Source organism: Scyliorhinus canicula, chromosome 5 (genome assembly GCF_902713615.1).
Source record: "Scyliorhinus canicula chromosome 5, sScyCan1.1, whole genome shotgun sequence".
Classification (NCBI taxonomy): Eukaryota; Metazoa; Chordata; class Chondrichthyes; order Carcharhiniformes; family Scyliorhinidae; genus Scyliorhinus; species Scyliorhinus canicula.
Genome location: NC_052150.1, coordinates 95133732 through 95157595, shown reverse-complemented (window position 1 = coordinate 95157595; position 23864 = coordinate 95133732). Strand labels below are relative to the sequence as shown.

Here is a 23864-nt window from a genome sequence, read left to right as displayed (position 1 = left end):
TATACCACACCGAATTGTACATTACTTGTGTACAATACGCCTATAGCCTTGTTGAACGCCCCGCGTCTTCTAGCCAGTTCTGCTCCCACGTCTAGATGTATCCTGACGACCTGGCCTGAGTGTCCTTCACCACATCAGGACCCGTTCCTTCTGGTAACTGTGGAAGCTGATGATGAGTGCCTGTGGTGGGTCCCCAGACCGTAGTTTCTGCCTAAGCGACCGATTGGCCTGGTTTAGTTCATAGGGATGGTAACCCCCCCCCCCCCCCCCCCCCCCCCCCCTTCCCCACCATCTCTTCCCAAACATCTTGGGCATATAGTCCATAGATTAGGCCCTCCAGACCTCCAGCAGCCCAACGATTCTCAAATTTTGCCATCTGGAGCAGTTTTTCAGTTGGTCCACCTTGGCCTTCAATGTCAGCCAGCTGCGTCATCTCTGCCTCTAGGAAAACAATCTGGTCACTCTGGTCCGAGAGAGACACCTCCACCCTTTGTATCACCGTGCCTTTCTCCTTTACCTTCCGATCCGTCTTCTCCAAGGTCACATTGCTAGGGCACATGCTAGGGCACCTTCCCTTGCCTTATCAAGGCCCTCAGAGACTGCCTGCCACTGCTTCTTGAATTCCTCTGCCAAGAAGTTTACCAGCATCTTGGCCATCCACGGAATGGCCAGAATCATGGCGGGAGCCTCCGCCATTTTCTCCACCTACTAAGCTTTTGAGGGGCTTATGAGTCCAGCGAAGAATCATTGCCCATCTGCTGCCTTGTCTTATACTTTTTTGGGCATTACTTTTGTGTGGGAACGTTATCCAATTGAACTACTCAAGTGTGTAAGTCAAAGCTTTGCAAACTCGTATTATTCATTCTCGCACTCATCTTTGGTGCCACATACAGCAGCTGCACCCATGCCACAAATCTAGGGCCAAACCCAAACCTTCCCAAAACCTCGAACAAGTACCGCCAATCCACCCGATCAAATGCCTTCTTCGCGTCCATGGACACCACCACCTCTGGTACCAAAGACATCCCCCTGCCCCTAGGGCACAATCCTTCATCGTCCCTCCCAACAACTTAGCCAATACTTTCACATCCATGTTCAATAGTGACATGGGGCTATACGACCCACATTCCACCGGGTCCTTCCCCGTTTTCAGGATTAACATAACTGCCTGCGCCATCGTCTCCGGCAGCTCCCCCTTCTCCCGCATTCCATTAAATGCCCCCAACAGATGTGGTGCACGTCCGTCGTAAATCCCTTATAAAATTCTGCCGGGTACCTGTCCAGCTCTGGGACCTTCCCCGACTTCATACCCTGATACTATTCAGCACCTCTCTCAGCCCCAGGGGCTCCCCCAACGCCTGCCTCTTTGCTTCCTCTGCCAAACTCAAGCAGATCAGCCATGATCTTATTGAATGGTGGAGAAGGCTTGAGGGGCCAATACTATTTTGTATGTTCGTCGTAAACACTCTCTATTTGATAATTGAACATTTTTTTTGCTTTTCTCACACACTGATTGCTGCTGGGTCTGATATTGCATGGACCAAATGCAGCGTTAAACTGTGTACTACAGGACTCTGCTGTATTCCCACCTTTAGAAGAGGTTTCTCAAACTACTATAGTGTGAATCTTTCTACTCCCACATGCATCACTGTATGGCCTTCCATGGTTTTTAGACTTGTACTGAATTGAGAAACTTATTGTTCAGGCTCCTGAATCACTGAAGCTGAGTTGGATCTGCAAAGTCCAGAGAACCATAGAAACCCAACAGTGCAGAAGGAGGCCATTCAGCCCATTGAGTCTGCACCACCGCCCTGAAAGTCCATTCTACTTAAGCCCATAACACCACCCATCCTTCACATCCCTGGACCTTAAAGGCAATTTATCATGGCCAATCCACCTAACCTGCACATCTTTGGACAGTGGAAGGAAGCCGAGGACCCAGAGGAAATCTGTACAGACACAGGAAGAACGTGCAAACTCCACACAGACAGTCACACAAGGCCGGAATTGAACCCACTGTGTCACATGCTGCCCCACATCATTTCATGTTATTTTTTTTAACCCAAATATCATTAATAGAAGCTGGATAATCAAGCAGTCAATTGATTACCCATGTGTTTGTTGGCTTATTACTAACCTTTTTGCTAATTTTTATATCTCTATTCTTTAATAATGAACAATTGCCTGTACTGTGCTGCCTAGGAAAATAATTGAGCTGCTGCCAGCGGTTCCCCACCACAGCACAAATGGCATCTGTCATGATTTCTTCTATTTTAAGAACCTCTAAAATATATCTTGTGGTTTCTTTCTCTGCTTCTCCAGAGTGCTGAGTTGAGGAAGCCTAATCAACAGAAACCTGAAACACGATTTGGTGAGATGCAAACTTCAAACTTTGGCGCATCAGGTGCGTGTTAATGTGCAGTTCCTACAGGAAAGTGCTTTTCTAGACTGGAAATCCCTCTGTTTTAATTGCTGAAAAAGTATAGTGTTAATTTATTTTCTGTGTCATTTTACAGGCTGTCACCTGGTTAAAAAGCCAGAAAATTGATGTATGGCTCTGGTCACCTTGCTAATGCTTCATTAATTGTTTTGCTTTGACTAGATAAGGTTTTTAAGAGGTCTATTGTACTAAGAAAATACAATTGACAGTTAACCTTTAAGGAATGCAACAACATTTTTTCCAGTAAAGATGTGCAGGTTAGGTGGATTGGCCACGTTAAATTGCTCCTTAATTGGAAAAATTTAAATTTTTTATCATTGCAATTGTAGCTTGGATAACTCATTTTAGTGCCGTACTGAAATTCACCATCTCTAATTGGTTCTTACTTTTTTAAGAAAAGGGAAGATTTTAGACTAATTGTGTGAAGTGCAGCAAGTATTGTTGAAGTCAACAAAACCCTTGGAAATTTTATTCTGGAACACCCTAAACTTTCCCTTACTTAATAAATAAGTTTTAAATAAAGTGATTGTGCACTTGTATCTGATTTGAGAGATCTACTTCCCTGGTGGTTTACTGAAATAATACATCTTATTTGAATTTGTTTCTTTCCAAAGGTTTTGCCTCCAACTCTGTAAACAGCGAAACATTTAGTTTCAAACCCAGTGCTGGATTAGGCAATACCACAACAACATCAGGCTTTGGATGCTCCTCAGCACCTGCCAGTTCAACATTTGGAAACGCATCAACATTTGCAGTTCCCACGTCCACATCAGCTTCAGCTTCTGGTGCGTTTGGTATTTCTGCAACCAGTTCTACTCCTGGTCCCTCTTTGTTTGGAAGTTCTGCGCCATTTGGAAGCAACCCAACGACAGCTTCCCCCGGGTTTGGAAGTTCTGCATCTACCTGTGCACCGACAACCTCAGTATTTGGAAACACTGTAACAACAACAGCAAATGCTTTTGGGGGCAATGTAACAACAACAGCAAATGCTTTTGGGGGTAATGTAACAGCAACAACAAATGCTTTTGGGAGTAACGTAACAACAACAACAACAAATGCTTTTGGGGGCAATGTAACAACAACACCAAATGCTTTTGGGAGTAACGTAACAACAACAACAACAAATGCTTTTGGGGGCAATGTAACAACAACACCAAATGCTTTTGGGAGTAACGTAACAACAACAACAACAAATGCTTTTGGGGGCAATGTAATAACAACACCAAATGCTTTTGGGGGCAATGTAACAGCAACACCAAATGCTTTTGGGGGCAATGTAACAGCAACACCAAATGCTTTTGGGGGCAATGTAACAACAACACCAAATGCTTTTGGGGGCAATGTAACAACAGCAAATGCTTTTGGGAGTAATGTAACAACAACACCAAACGCTTTTGGGTGCTCTGCAGTATCAGTATCTCAGCCCCAAAATATTGCTGGAAGTAATAATTCAGTCAGTGGATATGATAAGTTGTACACGCCCCGGACAGAGCTCTCAGTAGATGACCTACAAGAATTTGAAGCAAAGAAGTTCACACTAGGAAGGATCCCATTAAGACCACCGCCCATTGAACTTTTGAATGTGTAAATCTGACTGACATTAAAAGTGGTTGGATCGATTCGTTGCAATGATACTTCATTGAACAGTATACTGAGGCAACATATTTGAGATTTCTGAATTTGTTTTAATTCTCAGTCGATGTGCTATAATTATCAGCAATAGTAGGGATTTAACACTCCGCACTGTCTGTGCAGAGTCTGCACGTTCTCCCCGTGTGTGCGTGGGTTTCCTCCAGGTGCTCCGGTTTCCTCCCACAGTCCAAAGATGTGCCGGTTAGTTGGATTGGCCATCCTAAATTGCCCATAGTGTCCAAAATCGCCCTTAGTGTTGGGTGGGGTTACTGGGTTAGGGGGATGGGGTGGAGGTGTGGACTTGAGTAGGCTGCTCTTTCTAAGAGCCGGTGCAGACACGATGGGCTGAATGGCCTCCTTCTGCATTGTCAGTTCTGTGATTCTAACACTGTAATTTATTGGATGAATTATTACTTGCCGCCCCTTTTTTCCATCTGTCCTTCACGTTACCCAGTCCAAAATTCACAAATATATCAATTTAGGAACATAGGAATTAGGAGCAGAAATAGGCAATTCATCCCTTCGAGCCTACTCCACCATTCAATCAGATCATGGCAGATCTCTTCATGTTGCCTATGTCGCTTTAACCCGTTTTTTATCAAAAATATATCTATCTCTTTCTTGAAAACATTTAATGACTCCAATTCCACTGTAAGATATGGTAAGAGTTCCACAAACTTCGAATTGGAAAAGTCAGAATAAACACGCCTATGGGTATTCCCTTAATAGAAATATCTGCTGACCAGGATAAGTTGTGCAGCCTGATACATGTTTCATTTGTACCAGTATCTGGGAGAAAAAAGAATACATTGATGATCAGGGAATGTCGGACGCTGCTGAAACCTGGAACGATAATTGCAAGATACTGAGTTTCCACTGTCAACAGAAGCAGCTTCACCTTTTATTAACTTGAAGTCAAAACTTCTCTTGAATGACCCATAGGATGGATTATTTCATCAGAACAGGAAAGATTTATATTCTGTATGCTATTTTATTTAAAAGAATTCAAGCGTATAAATGCACAGAACATTTTTATTCTTAAACTGTGTACAACACCTGTTTTAATTATTCCAATAAGAATTTGCATAACATGTTACAACAATGTTTTCGTTTAAATTTCATTTATAAATATGCACATTAGGAGTGATTCCATATTTTGATGCTTCCTAGGAATACTGGATTGTGTAGTTATCCCCACAAGTGGAGTCCTTTATATCTATCAAAATCTGATAACCATCCATTCCTACAATCTTTGCTGTATTTTTGTTTGAGTCTTTTATAGTTGTGAATTTGAAGCACATATAATTTAGATATTAATTATTGTGACTTTAATTATTGCTTGGGCATGCATTTTAGACCTGTGCAGTCAGAAGGAAGAACCTTTTTCTTTTCTAGAGTAGATTAAAGTAGTATGAAAACCCTTTACACTCAAGTGAATTACTGGTAATAATAAATGGTTTGTAGGTATTTGTCTACAATTGTATGCAAGTAGTTTTTGCTTATTTATCTTTTAATATCTTTATATGTACAAACTGATATTTAGCAAATCAGAATAAAGTGACAAATTCAGAATTTTACAGTGCTTGTTCATACAATAATGTTTATAAATAGAGATGGTCCAAATTATGGGTAATTTCAAGTCAGTGATCTTAAGGAGAAACACAGGGCTGTATTCTCTGCCCCGCCGCGCCACATTTCTGTTTTACCCCGCCAGCGGGATGCTCCGTTTCGCCGGCTGGTCAATGAGGTTTCCTATTGTGGGGCAGCCCCAAGCCATCTGGAAACCCCTGGGCAAAACGGAGAATCCCGCTGGCAGAGAATTCAGCCCACCACATTTTTCATTCACCTTAAGCTGGTAGAAAAGATCTGTAAGTATGCAATTCACTGAGGCTGCAAATTTCCTGATTTTAATTATTGTGGACTTTGTTTCTCCTTTCTCTGCAAACCAAAGTATCTACCTGTGATACCACTTCCAAGGAATTAAATGTGTGCATCCTATTCATCTACATCCTTCAGCATCTTTCCATTGAGTACTGTACTGAACTTAAAATATGACATCCAAAAAAGAGAGTGTCAGTATTTTGGCTATTTGATCAGAGCTGAAAAGCTTCAGAGTTCACTTGTGGAGGGCAGCGGATAGTGGGATCGGCCTAGGTCTATTTGGATGTCGGACATCACAGGATGGCTTAAAATATTTGAATATGACAGCAGAACTCTGGTAGGACCTAATGTGCTTCTTTTATTTTGTATTGTGCTCCCTAAAATCAAGGAATCTCAGTGTATAAGGAGGCCACTCGGCCCATTAAGTCTGCACTGGGCCTCTGAAAGGACTTAGGAGCAGTCATAATCGAAGGGTTGAAGGGCTGAATTGCCTACTTCTGCTCCTAAGTCCTTTCTACCTAGTCCCATTCCCCTGTCTTATCCCCGTAGCCTTAAATTCCCTTTTGAATACCTCGATCAAACATACCTCCACTACTCTCTCAGGATGTTCATCCTACACTTCCACTCTGGGTGATTTTATATTTCCTTGCATCACTCTTACTCCTTTTGCCAATTATTTTGAATCTGTGCCTCTAGTTCTTGATGCTGTCTTGAGTGGGAACAGTTTCTCACTGTTTACCCTGTCCACATCCCTAAGGATCTTGAATACCTCAATCAAGTCTCCTCTCAAGTTTTTCTTTTCTCCAAGCATAACAGCCCAACCTCTCCAGTCTATCTTCATAGCGACAGTTCTTTATCCATGGAATCATTCTTGTGAATCTTCTCTGCGCTCTGTCCAATGCCTTCACATCCTTCCTCAAGTATGGTGCCCCGAACTGGATACAGTACTCTGAGGCCTAAATATTTGTCTTGCACAAGTTCAAATTGAACCTCTGTGCTCTCATACACAAACCTGTATTAATAAGGCCTAAGATACTATATACTTTATTAACTGCTCTCTCAACATGCAAGGTCACCTTCAGTGACTTATGTACATGTACACCGAGGTCCCTCTTCTTGCACCTCCTCCACATAATTTATGGCAAAATGAATCACCTCGCACTTCTCTGCATTGAACTTCATCTGCCACTTGTCTGCCCAATCCACCAAGATGTCTTTGAGCTTTTGAAGTTCAAGACTATCCTCATAGTTGACAATGTTTCCAATCTTCGTATCATCTTCAAATTTTGAAATCACCAAAGTCTATGTTATATATCAGGAAAAGCAAGGGCCCCAACACTGATCCCGGGTGAGGACTACTACAAATCTCCCTCTAATATGGAATACAACTATTTATCACTACTCTGTTTTCTATCACTTAACCAATTTCTTATCCAAGTGCCTACTTGCCCTTTATTCCATCAGCTAGAACTTTGCTCACATGTCTGTTGTGTGGCAATGTGTCAAAAGCCTTTTGAAATCCGTATACACTACATCAACAGTGTTGCCCTTATCAACCTTCTCTGCTGCCTCAAAAAAACTCCAAGTTAGTTAAACATGATTTTCCCTTAATTAATTCACGTTGGCTTTCCTTAATTATTCTACACTTGTCTAAGTGACTATTGATTTTGTTCTGAAATATAGTTTCCAAAGGTTTCCCTACCACTGAAGTCAAACTGACTGGTCTGCAGTTGCCAGCTTTATTCTTGAACCCCTTTTTGAACAAGGGTATGATATTCACAATTCTTCAGTCCTCTTGCACCACTTCGATCCCTCAGTACTGGATGCATCTCATTCAGGGCTGATACCGTATCATTTTTAAGTACAGATACCCTTTCTAACACTTCCTCCTTCTCAATTAAGAATTATTTCAGTGAACCAGTTACTTACCCTCTCACTTCGGCCTGGGTAGCATCTTCCTTTGAAAAGACCGATGCCAATTACTCGATTAATATCTCTGCCATTTCTCCTGCCTCTATGTGCAAGTCCCTTTTTATCCCTAATCAGCCCTACTCTTTTACCACCCTTTTAAATGCTTATAGAAAACCTTGGGATTCCCTTTATATTAGCTGTCAGCATCATTTCATGCCCTCTTCGTGCTTTTTCGCTTCCCTCTGGTCCTTTTATACTCTGCCTGATTCTCCATTGTATTTTTACCTGACATCTATTGTATGTGCACGTCTTCCTTTTCACCTTCACCTCTTATCTCCTGTCATCCAACATGCTCTGGATTTATTTGTCCTACCTTTTCCCTTCAAGAGAATGTATCTTGACATTGCATGCATTACTTTTTCTTGAAGGTGGCCCATTATTCAACCACCGTCTTTTCTGCCAACATTTGATAACCTCTCACTCAACTCAGATGCATTCTCATTCCATCGAAGTTGGCTTTACCCCATCATTTATCCTGATCTGGATTGTTCCTTGACCGTTTCCATGCACAACCTAAATCTTATGATACAATGGTCACTGTCTCCTAAATGTTAACTCACTGATATTTGATCCACTTGGGCCAACTCGTTCCCAGAACTAGATCCAACATTCTGCTGCAGAACATTACCTTGAACACATTCCAGGAACTCTCGCCTCTTGTCCTTTTGCACAATTCCTTTCCAAATCGGTATTTGGATATTGAAGTTCCCCCATTATAATTATAATTCTTGCCCTTCTCTGTAATGTCTTTGCAAATTTGTTCCCTTCCACAAGTTGGTGGTCTATTTACACTGGTCAATGTTGTTGCACCATTCTGAATCATTACGTCTACCCAGAGAGATTGTCCTTGGCCCTTCTGGTACGTCCTCTCTCTCGTACTGTAATATCACCTTTAATCAATATTGCCACTCTTTCCCTCTCCCCACACACACAAACACTCCTCTTTCTTCCTGCCCTGCTCACTAACATTTGGAACGGGAAGTAATTCTGTGATTACTCCTCTTGAGGTCCTACTTTTTAATTCACTTCTTAAAATCTGCTTTTAGGATATTATCTCTTTTTCTACCTATGTCATTGGTCCAAAGGTGGACCACGACTTCTGGTGGTCAACATCTAGATCTATATCATCGTGTATACATTAAGAGCATAATTGGACCCAGCACTGGTCCGGCTGCTACATTGCTTCATCTTCCATATGCTTGTATTTAGATATCTGGTCTTCAGTGTACATTTGGTATATGATTTTTTAGAAGATTTCACTACATTTCCTACATTACTTTCAACTATCAAATCTTCAAATGAAGAGCATGACCGGCTTTCACCAAAATATCTACTAATGCCTTGCATTTCTAAAATTATGGATTCTTCAAATTATGGGTTGCAATTGCATACAGGCCTCCACTGTCCACTCTTCATCCTTCAGGATGAATGACTCAAAAGTTTTCCAGTCTTATGACAGCTCAATCTTCTAATGTTAGCGATCAACTTTGTGACTTAAGTCTTGGAGACGGCGCATCTTGTTTGTGTTTTGGTGAAAATGTCCAACGTTGGACATTTTTGTCAAGTTATAATCTGGCCAGAGCACTTTATCCTGTGATTGGTGATCCATTTGGTCAGCTTATACAGCTCAGTATGTGTTCTGTTTATAACTTGCAGACTGAATTTATTCAGCAGAGTCTACTCACTAGGTGGAATTAGAACCAGTGTGAGCATTTAGTGCTATACTTTCTATCATGCGCTTTAAAAAAGATTGTCTGTATATGTGGTGTAACTTTAAGCAAGAAAAGTTTGGGGTTTGAAGCGAGTGGCTGGTTTAAAGGGCTGAAATTTATAGCACGCAAGGAAATCAGCTGCCATCTACCTATAACATCAATGTGTTTGGCTGTGTGTGAGAACCCTCAGATGAAGCAGGTTGCCAATTTAAATGAGTTAAAAGGCAATTAGCTGTTTTTACTTGACCTTTAAAATTTAACTTTTGAGTTCATGGGTTTCCTGGAACTCCACAGTGAAAGTAAGGGAAGAGGACGGAGAATTGAGGGAACTGAACAGATGGCACGGAAAAATCTTGAAAGAACTTCAATCTCACAGCTGCTTCATTGAATAAGTGAAAGACCTTTGCTCACAGGAATTGCTCTGTGATTGTACTTTCACTGTCTTGGAGGTGATTTCAGTATCTTGAAGATTATTCCTACTGCTTTGGAGTTCTGTATGCCCAAAGTGCACTGCCCATCTTGTCATACATCAGTCCAGGAAGCGTTCAACTTATGCAACTTTATCTTGGCCCACAACAGCCTCGACAACCTGTTTTACAGGAGAGCATAGATGAGCATAAGCAGTGCAGTTTTAAGGAGGTGGGTATCCCTCCCCAATACAGGGTTTAGAGGCAGAGGATTGGGTTCCTGGACATGGTTGACCATCAGTGCTTTACCTGGTGTTGTAAGACTTCTTACTGTGCTCACTCCAGTCCAACGCCGGCATCTCCACATCATGACCAAGAAATATGTGCACTTTGCAACTGATTAGGCCAGTCTGAGCGAGAAACTCTGGCTGGCATCCCATAATCCATTTGTCTAAAGGAAGGTTTGTGGGAGTGGGGGGTGACATCCTAATCAAAGTTGCTATAGAATCCCAATCGCTTAATACCTATTGGCACCAGCCTCACAGTGGCCCATTCATGATCATAAAGGTAAATTAGATCTTACAAGCATTAGAAATTTAGACGAACCGGGTGTCCAGGTTAACCTGCCTTCCCGTACCAACTCGCCTTCCTAAACCCAGTGGTAGTTGGTTGTTGAATATACATACCCAAAGAAAGTTTCTGTGCTTTATTCAGCTCAGCGGCAGAATTCTGCTGCAGTTCCTTCTGGTATCAAAAGGAGAAGTATAAAGGGCTGAGAGCCAAGGTGGAGGACGTGGAGAACAGGTTGAGGTGGCAGAAATTATGAATTATGGGCCTGCCTGATGGGTGGAGGACTCAAGGCCGACTGACTACTTTGTGAAGCTGCGGGCAGAGTTGTTGGGGAAGGGAGAAGAACCCTCCTCACATGAGCTGGACAGGGATCATTGGTTGATCAGGCCCAAGCCAAAAGCAGAAACCTTCAAGCCCGCCTATAAACGTTTTAACGTGTGAAAACATGGGCCCTCTTGACTGGCCCATTCAACCCTCACACCGCCAAACTATTATAACCCCTCCTGGGCCAGCCTCCAACCTGTGTCCTGCACCTCCTTGGGCCCTCCCTCGGGTGCCCACCATCATAGACCCTCTCATACCATATTTTAGAAACCCCTCCCCTGTCAGTAGTTTTCCCCCTCCCCTCCCCCCACCACAAAGAAGAATCCCAACCCCCATCAACACACAAGCCACCTGCTCACCCCCCACTGCGCTTCTGTGAACTAGCCCACCCAGCTAGCCTGGTAGCCCCCACCCATGGCACCTAGCATCCTACCCCACACTGATTCTCCCCCCCCTTCCACGCTCAAACTACTCTCAATGCAAACTTAACAACACCCACCAAACACAAAGAAATGAGCAACCCACCATTCCCAACAAGAACAATCCCAGAGCAATGGCCCCAAACACAATACAAAAATAACCCAATAAACCCCAAAAGGACAGAAAGGGAGCATCTCCTCCAAAGTTCAATGTCCTCCTCCTGCCAGTTCCTTGTCCCTGACCAAATCCATCGCCTCCTCAGGCGTCCCAGAGTACAGCTCCCGACCCATATAAGTCACCCATAGGTGTGCCGGGTACAACATGCCAAACTTCACCCCCTTCTTAAGAGGGTCTTATTGAAGCTCACTCTTCTTTTAGCCAGCTCCGCACCTAGGTCCTGATAAACGCGCAGCTCACTACCCTCCCAGGTACAGTGCCTCGTCTGCCTGGCCCACCTCAAGATCCATTCCTTGTCCAAGAACCAGTGCAGGCACACCACCATCGCCCTTGGTGGCTCATTCCCATGTGGCTTCCTCATCAGCGCCCTGTGTGCTCGGTCCACTTCCAAGGACGGCACGGTAGCACGGTGGTTTGCACTGTTGCTTCATAATGCCAGGGTCCCAGGTTCGATTCCCCACTGGGTCACTGTCTGTGTGGAGTCTGCACATTCTCCCCGTGACTGCGTGGGTTTCTTCCAGGTGCTCTGGTTTCCTCCCACATATCCCGAAAAACGTGCTTGATAGGTGAATTGGGCATTCTAAAGTCTCCCTCTGTGTACCCGAACAGGCGTTGGAGTGTGGCGACTAGGGGATTTTCACAGTAACTTCATTGCAGTGTTAATGTAAGCCTACTTGTGACAATAATAAAGATTATTATTATTATTATTAAGTCCCCTCTCCCAACAGCTTCTCGAACATTCGAGCAACAGACGCACCGGCATCAGCTCCCTCGCTGCCCTCCAGCAGTCCCATGATCCTCAAATTTTGCCTGTGAGATCAATTTTCCTGGTCCTCCACTTCCTCCTGCAACTGCCTCTGTTCATCAACCCATCTCCACTGCCATCGAGGCAAACTGCTCCTCGTGCTCTACCACCACCTCCACCTTCCGAATTGCCTGGCTCTGGGCCTCCAGCCTTGTCCCCATGCAGTTAATCTCCGCCTTTATCGGGTGCACCACCCTAGCCAGGTCCTCCAAATTCTCCTTCCTCTGATGGGTGAACTTCTCGTTAAGGAAGCCCAGCAGCTGCTCCGTCGATGATTAAGAGGTTAGGGCCGATCCCTGACCCCCCGTCATCTTCACCTGTGTCAGGCACCGATCCGGGTATCACCAACTGTTCCCTTCTTTTTCGGCCACTTCTGGTCCACGCCTCCATCTACTGGTGGGATACTCTTCTCCTACCACCCCTTCTGCACTACCAAGCAGGCCAGCAGCACGGTTCGATTCCCGTACCAGCCTCCCTGAAAAGGTGCCGGGATGTGGCGACTAGGGGCTTTTCACAATAACTTCATTTGAAGCCTACTCGTGACAAGCGATTTTCATTTCATTTTTCATAAATCAAAAGATCCACCTTTTAGACGGGGGAAAGGTCCGCAAATTCCACCACGAGCAGGAGTCACCAAATGTCCGACCACTCACACCATGGCCGCCACCAGAAGTCAAGGAGACGACCAATGAACCGGAACAGCAGACCGCGAGATCTGCGGTGCAGCAACCGAAAAGGAGAGAGTCGAATTGGACCCCTCTGGAAGGCCGCTGCCCTAGACTCGACATGTATGCTCAAGCCGTCAGGAGTCGTGTCAATGCCAGATTCATCAGTCGCATTCACAAGGCAGCCCCGAACGTCACCCAAGTACAACGCAACGCCATCCGCGCTCTCAAAACCAACTGCAACATCGTCATCAAACCAGCAGACAAAGGAGGGGCCACCGTCATACTGAATAGAACGGACTACTGCAAAGAAGTATACCGACAACTCAACAACCAGGAACACTACAGACAGTTACCTGCAGATCCAACCAAGGAACACATCCGCCAACTCAACAGACTGATCAGGACCTTGGATCCAGACCTTCAGAGCACCCTACGTGCTCTCATCCCACGTAATCTCCGCATTGGAGATCTCTACTGCCTTCCGAAAATACACAAGGCCAACACACCAGGCCGTCCTATCGTTTCAGGCAATGGGACCGTGTGAGAACCTCTCTGGCCACATCGAGGGCATCTTGAAACCCATCGTACAAGGTACACCCAGCTTCTGTCGCGACACGACGGACTTCCTACAGAAACTCAGCACCCATGGACCAGTTGAACCAGGAACATTCCTCGTCACAATGGATGTCTCGGCACTCCACACCAGCATCCCCCATGACAACGGCATTGCTGCAACAGCCTCAGTCCTCAACACCGACAGCTGCCAATCTCCAGACGCAATTCTGCAACTCATCCGCTTCATTCTAGATCACAACGTCTTCACCTTTGACAACAAATTCTTCGTCCAGATGCACGGAACAGCCATGGGGACCTAATTCGCACCTCAATATGGCAACATCTTCATGCACAAGTTTGAACAAGACTTCGTCACCACACAGGACCTGCAACCGATGTTATACACCAGATACATCGATGACATTTTTTTCCTTTGGACCCACAGCGAAGAATCACTGAAACGACTACACGATGAGATCAATAAATTCCATCCCACCATCAGACTCACCATGGACTATTCGCCAAATTCTGTTGCATTCTTGGACACACTCATCTCCATCAAGGACGGTCACCTTAGCACTTCGCTTTACCGCAAGCCCACAGACAACCTCACGATGCTCCACTTCTCCAGCTTTCACCCAAAACACATTAAAGAAGCCATCCCCTATGGACAAGCCCTCCGTATACACAGGATCTGCTCAGACGAGGAGGAGCGTAACAGACACCTATAGATGCTGAAAGATGCTCTCGTACGAACGGGATATGGCGCTCGACTCATCGATCGACAGTTCCAATGCGCCACAGCAAAAAACCGCACCGACCTCCTCAGAAAACACACACGGGACACCACTGACAGAGTACCCTTCGTCGTCCAGTACTTTCCTGGGGCGGAGAAACTACGACATCTTCTTCGCAGCCTTCAACACATCATCAATGAAGATGAACATCTTGCCAAGGTCATCCCCACACCCCCACTACTGGCCTTCAAACAACCTCAAACAAACCATTGTTTGCAGCAAATTACCCAGCCTTCAGAACAGCGACCACACAACCCTGCCAGGGCAATCTCTGCAAGACATGCCAGATCATCGACTCGGATACCACCATTACACGTGGTAACACCACCCACCAGGTACGCGGCACTTACTCGTGCGACTCAACCAATGTAGTCTACCTCTTACGCTGCAGGAAAGGATGCCCCGAAGCGTGGTACATTGGCGAGACCATGCAGACACTGCGACAACGAATGAACGGGCATCGTGCAACAATCACCAGGCAGGAATGTTCCCTTCCAGTCGGGGAACACTTCAGCAGTCAAGGGCATTCAGCCTCTGATCTCCGGGTAAGCGTTCTCCAAGGCGGTCTTCAGGACACGCGACAACGCAGAATTGCCGAGCAAAAACTTATAGCTAAGTTCCGCACGCATGAGTGCGGCCTCAACCGGGATCTTGGATTCATGTCGCATTACATCCACCCCCCACCATCAGGCCTGGACTTGCAAAATCCTACCAACTGTTCGGGCTTGAGACAATTTACACCTCTTTAACCTGTGATTATCCCTCTCCCTGGATCTGTAATGATTTGATTACCTGCAAATGCCTGCATTTCAAGCATTGTCCAGCATCTCTGACTTTGTCTATATAAATGTTTCTGGAACATACCTCTCCATTCACCTGAGGAAGGAGCAGTGCTCCGAAAGCTCGTGTTTGAATCAAACCTGTTGGACTTTAACCTGGTGTTGTAAGACTTCTTATTGTGCTCACCCCAGTCCAACGCCGGCATCTCCACATCATGGAAGTCAGTTTAGGCATCATTTTAAATTGGGAGTCAGGATAGGGGAGATGCCAATGAGGGGGAATCATGGGTTTAAGCCCGGGAGGATGGATGCGAGATTGTGGAGATGGAATGAGAGGGGGATCAAGGAAATTAAGGATTTGTTTCTTGGGGGACAATTTGTGAGTCTGGAAGAGTTGGGAGAGAAATATGGATTGGCGCAGGGGGAGGGTTTAGGAACTGCAGGTTCGAAATTTCACAAGAAAGGTTTTCCTGACCTGCCCGATAGCGCCGGCCTCTTTGTTGTTGGAGGCGGTGCTGTCAGCGGGAGGGCTGGAGATGGGGGTTCTTCCGGCGATCTACAGGAAGATCCTGGAGGAGGACAAGGCATCTATGGAGGGGATTAAGCCAAAGTAAGAGGAGGAACAGGGGGGAGCGATGGAAGAGGGAGTGTGGTTTGAGGTGCTGCAGAGGGTGAATGCCTCGACCTCGTATGCAAGGCTGGGGCTGATATAGTTGAAACTCGTACATAGAGCGCACCTCACAAAATCAAGGATGAGCCGGCTGTTCAAGGAGGTGGAGGATGTCTGTGAGCGATGTGGGAGGGGCCCGCAAACCATGTTCATATGTTTTGGTCCTGCCCGAAGCTGGAAAGGTTTTGGCAGGAGGTATTTAGCACAATCAGGGGGGTCTTGCATGCGGATGTGGAGCCCAGTCTCCTAAAAACCATTTCCAGGGTGTCGGACCGGCGGCCTGAGTTGCAGACTGGAGCGGAGACAGATGCTTTAGCCTTTTCCTCACTCATCGCTCGTAGGTGAGTCCTGTTGGGATGGAGGTCAGTGTCTCCGCCCTGTGCCTAAGTGTGGTGGGGGGACCTGCTGGAGTTTTTGACTCTGGAGAAGATGAAGTTTGAGCTGGGGGGGGGGGGGGGTAGCGAAGGAGGGGTTCTACAATTGTTGGGGTTTGTTTATTATGCACTTTTGGGAGTTGGTGCCATTGACTGTTGACTGGGGGAGGGATTGGGGAAGGGGCCTTTGGATTTAGGGTGGTTTGTTTCTTTTTTAGTATTGTTGGGTTTTTTTTGGTTTCTCTTTTGTATTGTAAAAATGATGAAAATATGGCAAATAAAAATATTTTTTAAAAAAGGAAGTGTTGCCTAGGGCACAACTAACTAGAACCTGAATGAGCAGTTTCTTCTTGGACAAGGTGGACAAATGTGAACGGATAGCACTAGTGCACTTGTCGGCAGCACATGCACAGGCGTGCCGCCCGGTCCCATGTGCTGGCTGCGAGATGTGGCCTCATGAGAGAGATGGAATTCAGAGGAGCTGGAGGCCACCATTCTCCATGGGATGTCCTTCTGCTGAGTGCCATAGGGCCCCAGGGTTCACCTCGGAACAGAGAGGCTGTTGTTTCGAGTCCCATCTGCTCCTGCATCATCTGGCTCTGCCAGCCCTGGCAGCTCCCCATGGTCACCATCACATACCGGTGCCCTGGGTGATGCTCCTCATTGATTGGGCCATGCTCCGCAGCGCCTCGGCCATTCCCATCTGAGAGCGGGACATGTCCCGCAGAACCTTATCAAGGGCAGCCTGGTACTGGGTCACATCAATCAGTGAGTCAGACATTCTGCTGAGGCCCTCAGTCATGGCTGTCACTGACTGCGCCACGCCTTGGACACCTTCACTAATGGTGCCGGAATCGTGCACCAGGCTCTTCACTGCTGTCGCCACCCTCGCAGTGTTGGCCTTGTTGCCGGCAACATCTCCTATGCCTGTTGCCTCTGGGACTCGTCCAATCGGTTATGGACCTGCTGGAGTATTGCTGTCATCTTCCTCTGAATGTCCCAGCCACTCCCTAACGTCTCCATCCGCTCCAGGTAAACCTATTACACAAGCTCAGCATCTGGCTGACACCCAGCTGGGTGCTGGGATCCAGCGGCCCTCCGACTGCTGTCTCGCCTGGGGGTTCCTGCCTCCACCTGATGTGCATCATCAGCAGCACACACCCTGGTGCGTGTATCTGCGCTGGTGGAGGGTGGGGATTACAGCTATAATGCGTCGATCGTGGCATTCTCGGAACTCTCCTCCGAGGTAATCTCTTGGAAGGCAGAGGAGGGGCCCATCCAGGAAGGGCCGGCGCCATCGGCTGGAGGACCTGCAGAAGAATGGACATGTGGCCAGAGGGAGGGATGGGTCAGTCAGAATGGCAATAAGAACTCACATGTGACAGGTCCTCCAGGTGGAATCTTCACCTCTGCGACAACCTCTGCATTGGTGGCAGCTCTATCCTCGACCACCCCATTCACCTCCAGGGCCTGTTCCTCGAAGATGGTGAGAATTCATATGTTCGTCACTCCTCTGCCAGTCTGGGCCCTCTTCCGACGATTGTGGGAGAGCTTCTCCTGAGGAGATACAGAGAGGGCATTATTAGTTGCACGCATGGTTTACAGTGGTGGCGGGGTTGTGAAGGAAGGGTTGGGTGGGGGTTGAAGGGACAGGGGGAGTGAAGGGAGAGTTGGGAGCCGCATGGAGGGTTGGGGGGTGGATGCTCGCATGGGGGCAGAAAAGTCTCAGGAGGAGGGGCGGCGTTGGTGTCACTCACCAGTACTGCCCGGTCTTGTGACACTGGTCACATTCCCCGAGCTCACGGGCGCCGCTACTTCATCCCAGGCAGTACTGGCTGCCCGGTGGCTCACCCTCCGGGACCTTCGGGGGAATAGGACATCCCTCCTGGCCTCCACCGCATCGAGAAGCCTCCCCAGGTCTGCATCCCTGAATCATGGGACCAGTGGGTTTGGCCGCGCAAGTGCTGTTTAAGTGCGGCTCCACCTTGTTAGCGGGTGGCTCACGAACGCGGCCCCGGCGGATTGGCTGGCCAGCCTTCATCTGCGGTGAGAAGCCAGTGGGGCCTCGTTAAGTGGACAAATTAATGTTGAATAGCGTTCCCGGCCATGCTGGGCTGAGCGCCGGGAAGCTTGCGGCAGTTCCCGCTCGCTACCACACTTGGAAATCTCTCAAAAGAATCGCGCCCATAATAATGTTAGGAATTCAGAGAAGATTCACTGGATTGATTCCTGGAGATTCATGGGTTATCTTATGAAGAAAGGTGGACAAGTTGGACCCGTAGCCATTGGAGTTTAGAAAATGATCTTATTGAGTTTAAGACTAGGGAGGTTATGTTGCAATTGTATAAGGTGTTAGTGAGGCCACACCTGGAGTATTGTGTTCAGTTTTGGGCTCCTTACTTGAGAAAGGACGTACTGGCACTGGAGGGTGTGCAGAGGAGATTCACTAGGTTAATCCCAGAGCTGAAGGGGTTAGATTATGAAGAGAGGTTGAGTAGACTGGGACTGTACTCATTGGAATTTAGAAGGATGAGGGGGGATCTTATAGAAACATTTAAAATTATGAAGGGAATAGATAGGATAGATGCGGGTAGGTTGTTTCCACTGGCGGGTGAAAGCAGAACTAGGGGACATAGCCTCAAAATAAGGGGAAGTAGATTTAGGACTGAGTTTAGGAGGAACTTCTTCACCCAAAGGGTTGTGAATCTATGGAATTCCTTGCCCAGTGAAGCAGTTGAGCCTCCTTCATTACATGTTTTTAAGGTAAAGATAGATAGTTTTTTGAAGAATAAAGGGATTAGGGGTTATGGTGTTCGGGCCGGAAAGTGGAGCTGAGTCCACAAAAGATTGGCCATGATCTCATTGAATGGCGGAGCAGGCTCGAGGGGCCAGATGGCCTACTCCTGCTCCTAGTTCTTATGTTCTTATGAAACATATAAAACTCTGAGGAACTTGACAGGATGAATGCTCAGGATATTTCACTTTAAGCAACAGACTAGAAATAGGGAATTGTTTTAAATGAAGGGGTCTCCCAAGGTGGAGGCGAAGGGCTGGATTTCACATGCACCAGCCAGCTGTGTTTTCAGCGGGGGGAGAGGGGATGTGAAATATGTTGGGTGGCTAGCCCACCACCTTCTTCACCACCCCCGAGCTCATCCCCAAAATATGCTAGGTGGGCGGATGCCTGCCTGCCATGTGTAAGTAAATAATTAAGGGTCAATCAGGCATGTTAGTAGGCTTATTGAACTGGATAATACATTGCCAATTCAGTTGGAATGGGCAGGCATTTAATTATGCTCTTGATCAAAAAATTGAGGAAGAAGGGGGTATCTCATTCAGGGGGTGCCCTACATGCACCAGGGGCACTGTCCTAAAATTCCTCCTCCCCCCCCCCCCTCTTCCCCCCCCCCCCCCCCCCCCCCCCCCCCCCACACTTTCTTTCTGGCCACCATCCTCCTATTCCCCTCTAACTCCTTCCTAGGCCCTAGTATCCCTCTCCACCCTAAAAGCATGTTCTTCTTCATTCTCCTTCCTACATTGGGGGGGGGGGGGGGGGGGGGGGACATGAAGTTTGCTACCCCTCTGTGAAATTCACCCTAAGAAGAATATTTTTCTCTCTCGAGAATCATTAGTTTGACAAACACTCTTCCTCCCCTCAGAAAGCAGAGGAGGTAGTTTCAATGGATATTTTTAAGGCTGAGTGAGATAGATTCTTTTTTTTTATATAATTTTTATTGGAATTTTTTACAGAAAATATAAAACATAACGACAAACAATGAAATGCAACAAAATAACCCATAATAACTGTAACACCCCCAGACCGTATCGACGCATGTATCCCATCCCCCACCCCCCCAACCCCAATAAACAACAAAATAACTTCAAAATAAATTTAAATTAAATAAACAAACATAGTCATCGTCCGCCCCCCCCCCTTTTCCCTCCCCCTCCCCCCCCCTCTCCCCCCCCCCCCCCCCCCCCGGGTTGCTGCTGCTACTGTCTCCGTACCCTATCGTTGAGCCAGAAAGTCGAGAAAAGGTTGCCACCGCCTAAAGAACCCTTGTACCGACCCTCTCAAGGCGAATTTGACCTTCTCTAGCGTAATAAAACCCGCCATGTCATTGATCCAGGTCTCCACGCTTGGGGGCCTCGCATCCTTCCATTGTAGCAAGATCCTTCGCCGGGCTACTAGGGATGCAAAGGCCAGCACACCGGCCTCTTTCGCCTCCTGCACTCCCGGCTCCACCCCAACCCCAAAAATCGCGAGTCCCCATCCTGGCTTGACCCTGGATGAGTGAGATAGATTCTTGATTGACAAGGATGTTAAAGGTTATCGGGGCAGACAGGAAAGTGGAGTTGAGGCCACAATCAGATTAGCCATGTTCTTATCAATGGTGGAACATGCTCAATGGACCTACTAGCCTATTCCTGTTCCTATTTTGTATGTTTGCGTACATTGTGAAGACCACATAATGATAATGGTGTATTTGGTTATGATAGTATTGTCAATATTTTTTTTTAAAAATATTTTATTCTCCTCCTTTTTCACATTTTCTCCCAAATTTACACCCAACAATAATCAGTAACGAATGTAATGTCAATCCCTATATCAATAACAACGATCCCATCCTCCCACCAAACCCCAGACATTGGCCCGCATGTTAACATAAACAAATGACAAAAAGGAATCAGGAATCATCCATAGTCAACATTAAAACATACAGTCCCCCTCCCTCAACCCGCCCAGCCCCCAACCCCCCCTAATGTTCGATGTGATCCAATTCTCGAAAGTGAATAATGAATAACGCCCATGAATTGTAGAACCCCTCAATCCTTCCCTTCAGTTCAAATTTGACCTTCTCAAGCGTTAAGAATTCCAGCAGGTCCCCCCGCCATGCCAGGGCACAGGGTGGAGAGGTTGATCTCCATCCCAATAGGATCCGCCTGCGGGTGATCAACAAGGCGAAGGCTACAACATCTGCCTCCGCGCCCGTTTCCAACCCCGGCTCGTCTGACACCCCGAGGGTTCAGGTCCAGTTTCACATGCACCACTTCAGAGATTACCCTAAACACCTCCTTCCAGTAATCCTCCAGCTTTGGACAGGACCAAAACATATAAACGTGGTTTGCGGGGCCTCCCCCCCAACTTTCACACACGTCTTCTACCCCATCAAAGCGCCGACTCAACTTCGCCCTTGTAAGGTGCGCTCTATACGCCACCTTCAGCTGTATCAGCCCCAACCTCGCACACGAGGTGGAGGCATTCACCCTCCGGAGCATCTCACACCAGAACCCCTCCTCCAGACCCTCTCCCAACTCTTCCTCCCATTTTGCCTTGATCCCTTCTAGCGGTGCCTTCTCCTCCTCCAAAATAGCCCCATAAAACGCCGACACTACCGCCTTTTCCAGTCTCCCTGTCGTCATCACCTCCTCCAGCAATATGGAAGCCGGCTCTACTGGGAAGCTCTGTATCTCCTTTCTGGCAAAGTCTCGAACCTACATGTATCTAAATATTTCCCCCGCTCCAGCCCATACTTCGCTCCCAGCTACTTCAATTCCACAAACCAACCCCCAAAGAACAAATATTTTAGTGTCCTAATCCTTCCTCCTCCTATCTCTGAAAATTTCCATCACACTTCCCTGGCTCAAATCTATGGTTCCCTGAATCAGCATTTCCCTTGACCCTGGCCCCAACCCAAAGTTCTGTTGAAACTGCCTCCAAATTTTCAACGAAGCTATGGATTGTCAATATTTATATCAAGCAAAACAGTAACAGTTATTGATACAATTGCTGGGCTCCACTGATGTGCAAAACTATTTCTGCAAAACTTTGGTTTCTATTGGGGCATTGTTAAATATTTTTAAGGAAAAAGTCCTAATTTATATCAGGAATTAATATAAAATAACATTTGACAGTAACAGAGAATTAAAATCATAGAATTCCTATAATGCAGAAGGAGACCACTCAGCCCATCAAGTCTGCATCGACCCTCTGAAAGAGCACCTTGCCGAGACCCACTCCACCGTCCTATCCCTGTAGCCCCATAACCCCATCTAACCTACACATCTTTGGACACTAAGTGCAATTTATCACGGGCAATTCATCTCACCTGCAGATCTTTGGACTGTGGAGCACCCGAAGAAAACCCATTCAGACATAGGGTGAAAGTGCAAACTTCACACAGTCACCCAAGGCCGGAATTGAACCCAATTGAACACACCTGGCGCTGTGAGGCAGCAGTACTAACCACTGTGCCACCATGCCATGGTAATATGATAAATATCTGACTAATTTAACAGAAATATTGTAATTTATGCAGATAATGAAACATGTCAGTGAATTCAAATGGGAAACGCCACTGGATACATTAAATTACCTGCCCATTTGTCTGACCGTGTGATTTTTATATGCTTAATGTTTTAACGTTCACATGATGGTTGAGGGAAACAAGCAACAGTTAGATGTACCATGTGGATGTAATATGACTTACTTCCTCATGTCAGTCGAGCCACTACCCTCTTTCCCTCCCTCAATTATAAGTTCATTTATCTATAATTTCCAATGCTGTGGTTGGTATTTTGTGCATAAAAAAGGTTCCTTAGTATAATACTTTCTGTTATGCAGTTTGTTATCTGCAACTTTACAGTTAACAAATACCTTATATAAAATTATCTCCATAATACTTTTTTTATGACTTGTAAAGGCAATCTTTTAGAGAAGACCTATTGTGCTGATAAGCTTGCATTAACTAATTCTGCTTTATTTGACCCATGTCTATATAATCATAGAATGGTTATAGCGCAGAAGATGCAATTTAGACTGTTGTAGCCATGCCAGCTCTCTGCAAACCTCCCACTCCCACCTTTTCCTCGAGCGCTGCTAATCTTTGCTCTTCGGGTGCTTAGCTAGTTTCCCATTACAAGCCATGATTCAATCTGCCTCCACCACCCTTTCAGGCAGTGCATTCCAGATCCTAAGCACTTGTTGCATAAAAAGTGTTCCTCCACATGTTGCCTATGTCTTTTTGCCAATCACTTCAAATCTGTGCCCTCTTGTGCTTCTTACAGTCATCAATGGAAACAGTATCTCCCCATCTACTCTATCTAGACCCCTCATGATTTTGTACATCTCCATTCAACTTCCTCTCAGCCTTCTTTTTTCTAGAAAGAGCAACCCGAGCTTCTCCATTCTATCCATGTAACTGAAGTTCCTCATCTCTGGAACCCTCATCCTCAGTAAAAAGGGGAGATAGCGGTGTAGTAGTAATGTTACTGGCCTAGTAATCCAGAAGCCCAGACTAAAGCTCTGAGGACATGACAGTTGGTGGAATTGGAATTTGATTAATTTTAATAATCTGGAATTAAAAGCCAGTCTCAGTAATAATGACTATGAAACAATTGTTGTAAAAACCCATCTGGTTCACTAATCCTCTTTAGGGAAGGAGATCTCTGCCATCATTACCTTGTCTGGCCTATATGTGACTCCAGACCCACAGCAATGTGCCCTCTAAAATAGCGCAGCAAGCCACTCATTTCAAGGGCAATTAACTCATACTAGTCCAGTTGACAGATTATTTTATCCTGAAATACTGGGCTGGATTCCCCAATAATGGGGCTGTGCCCTGAGTGATTCTCCCATCTGCAGCGGGCTAGCAGGGCCCCGGAGTGCTTCTCGCAGCTCT

General features: G+C 46.3%; 1 protein-coding gene across 2 annotated transcripts in view; it reads left to right on the top strand.

Moving 5' to 3' along the window:
- Positions 1–4059, top strand: part of LOC119966141 (nucleoporin NUP42-like) — a 49185-nt gene extending 45126 nt beyond the window's left edge. For both annotated transcript variants that reach the window (XM_038797413.1, XM_038797414.1), the window contains exons 6-7: positions 2323–2404; positions 3055–4059. In XM_038797413.1, coding sequence (XP_038653341.1) covers positions 2323–2404; positions 3055–4028 — 1056 coding nt within the window. In that variant the 3' untranslated portion in view covers positions 4029–4059. The remainder of the gene's footprint in view (positions 1–2322; positions 2405–3054) is intronic.
- The last annotated feature ends 19805 nt before the right edge of the window (positions 4060–23864 follow it).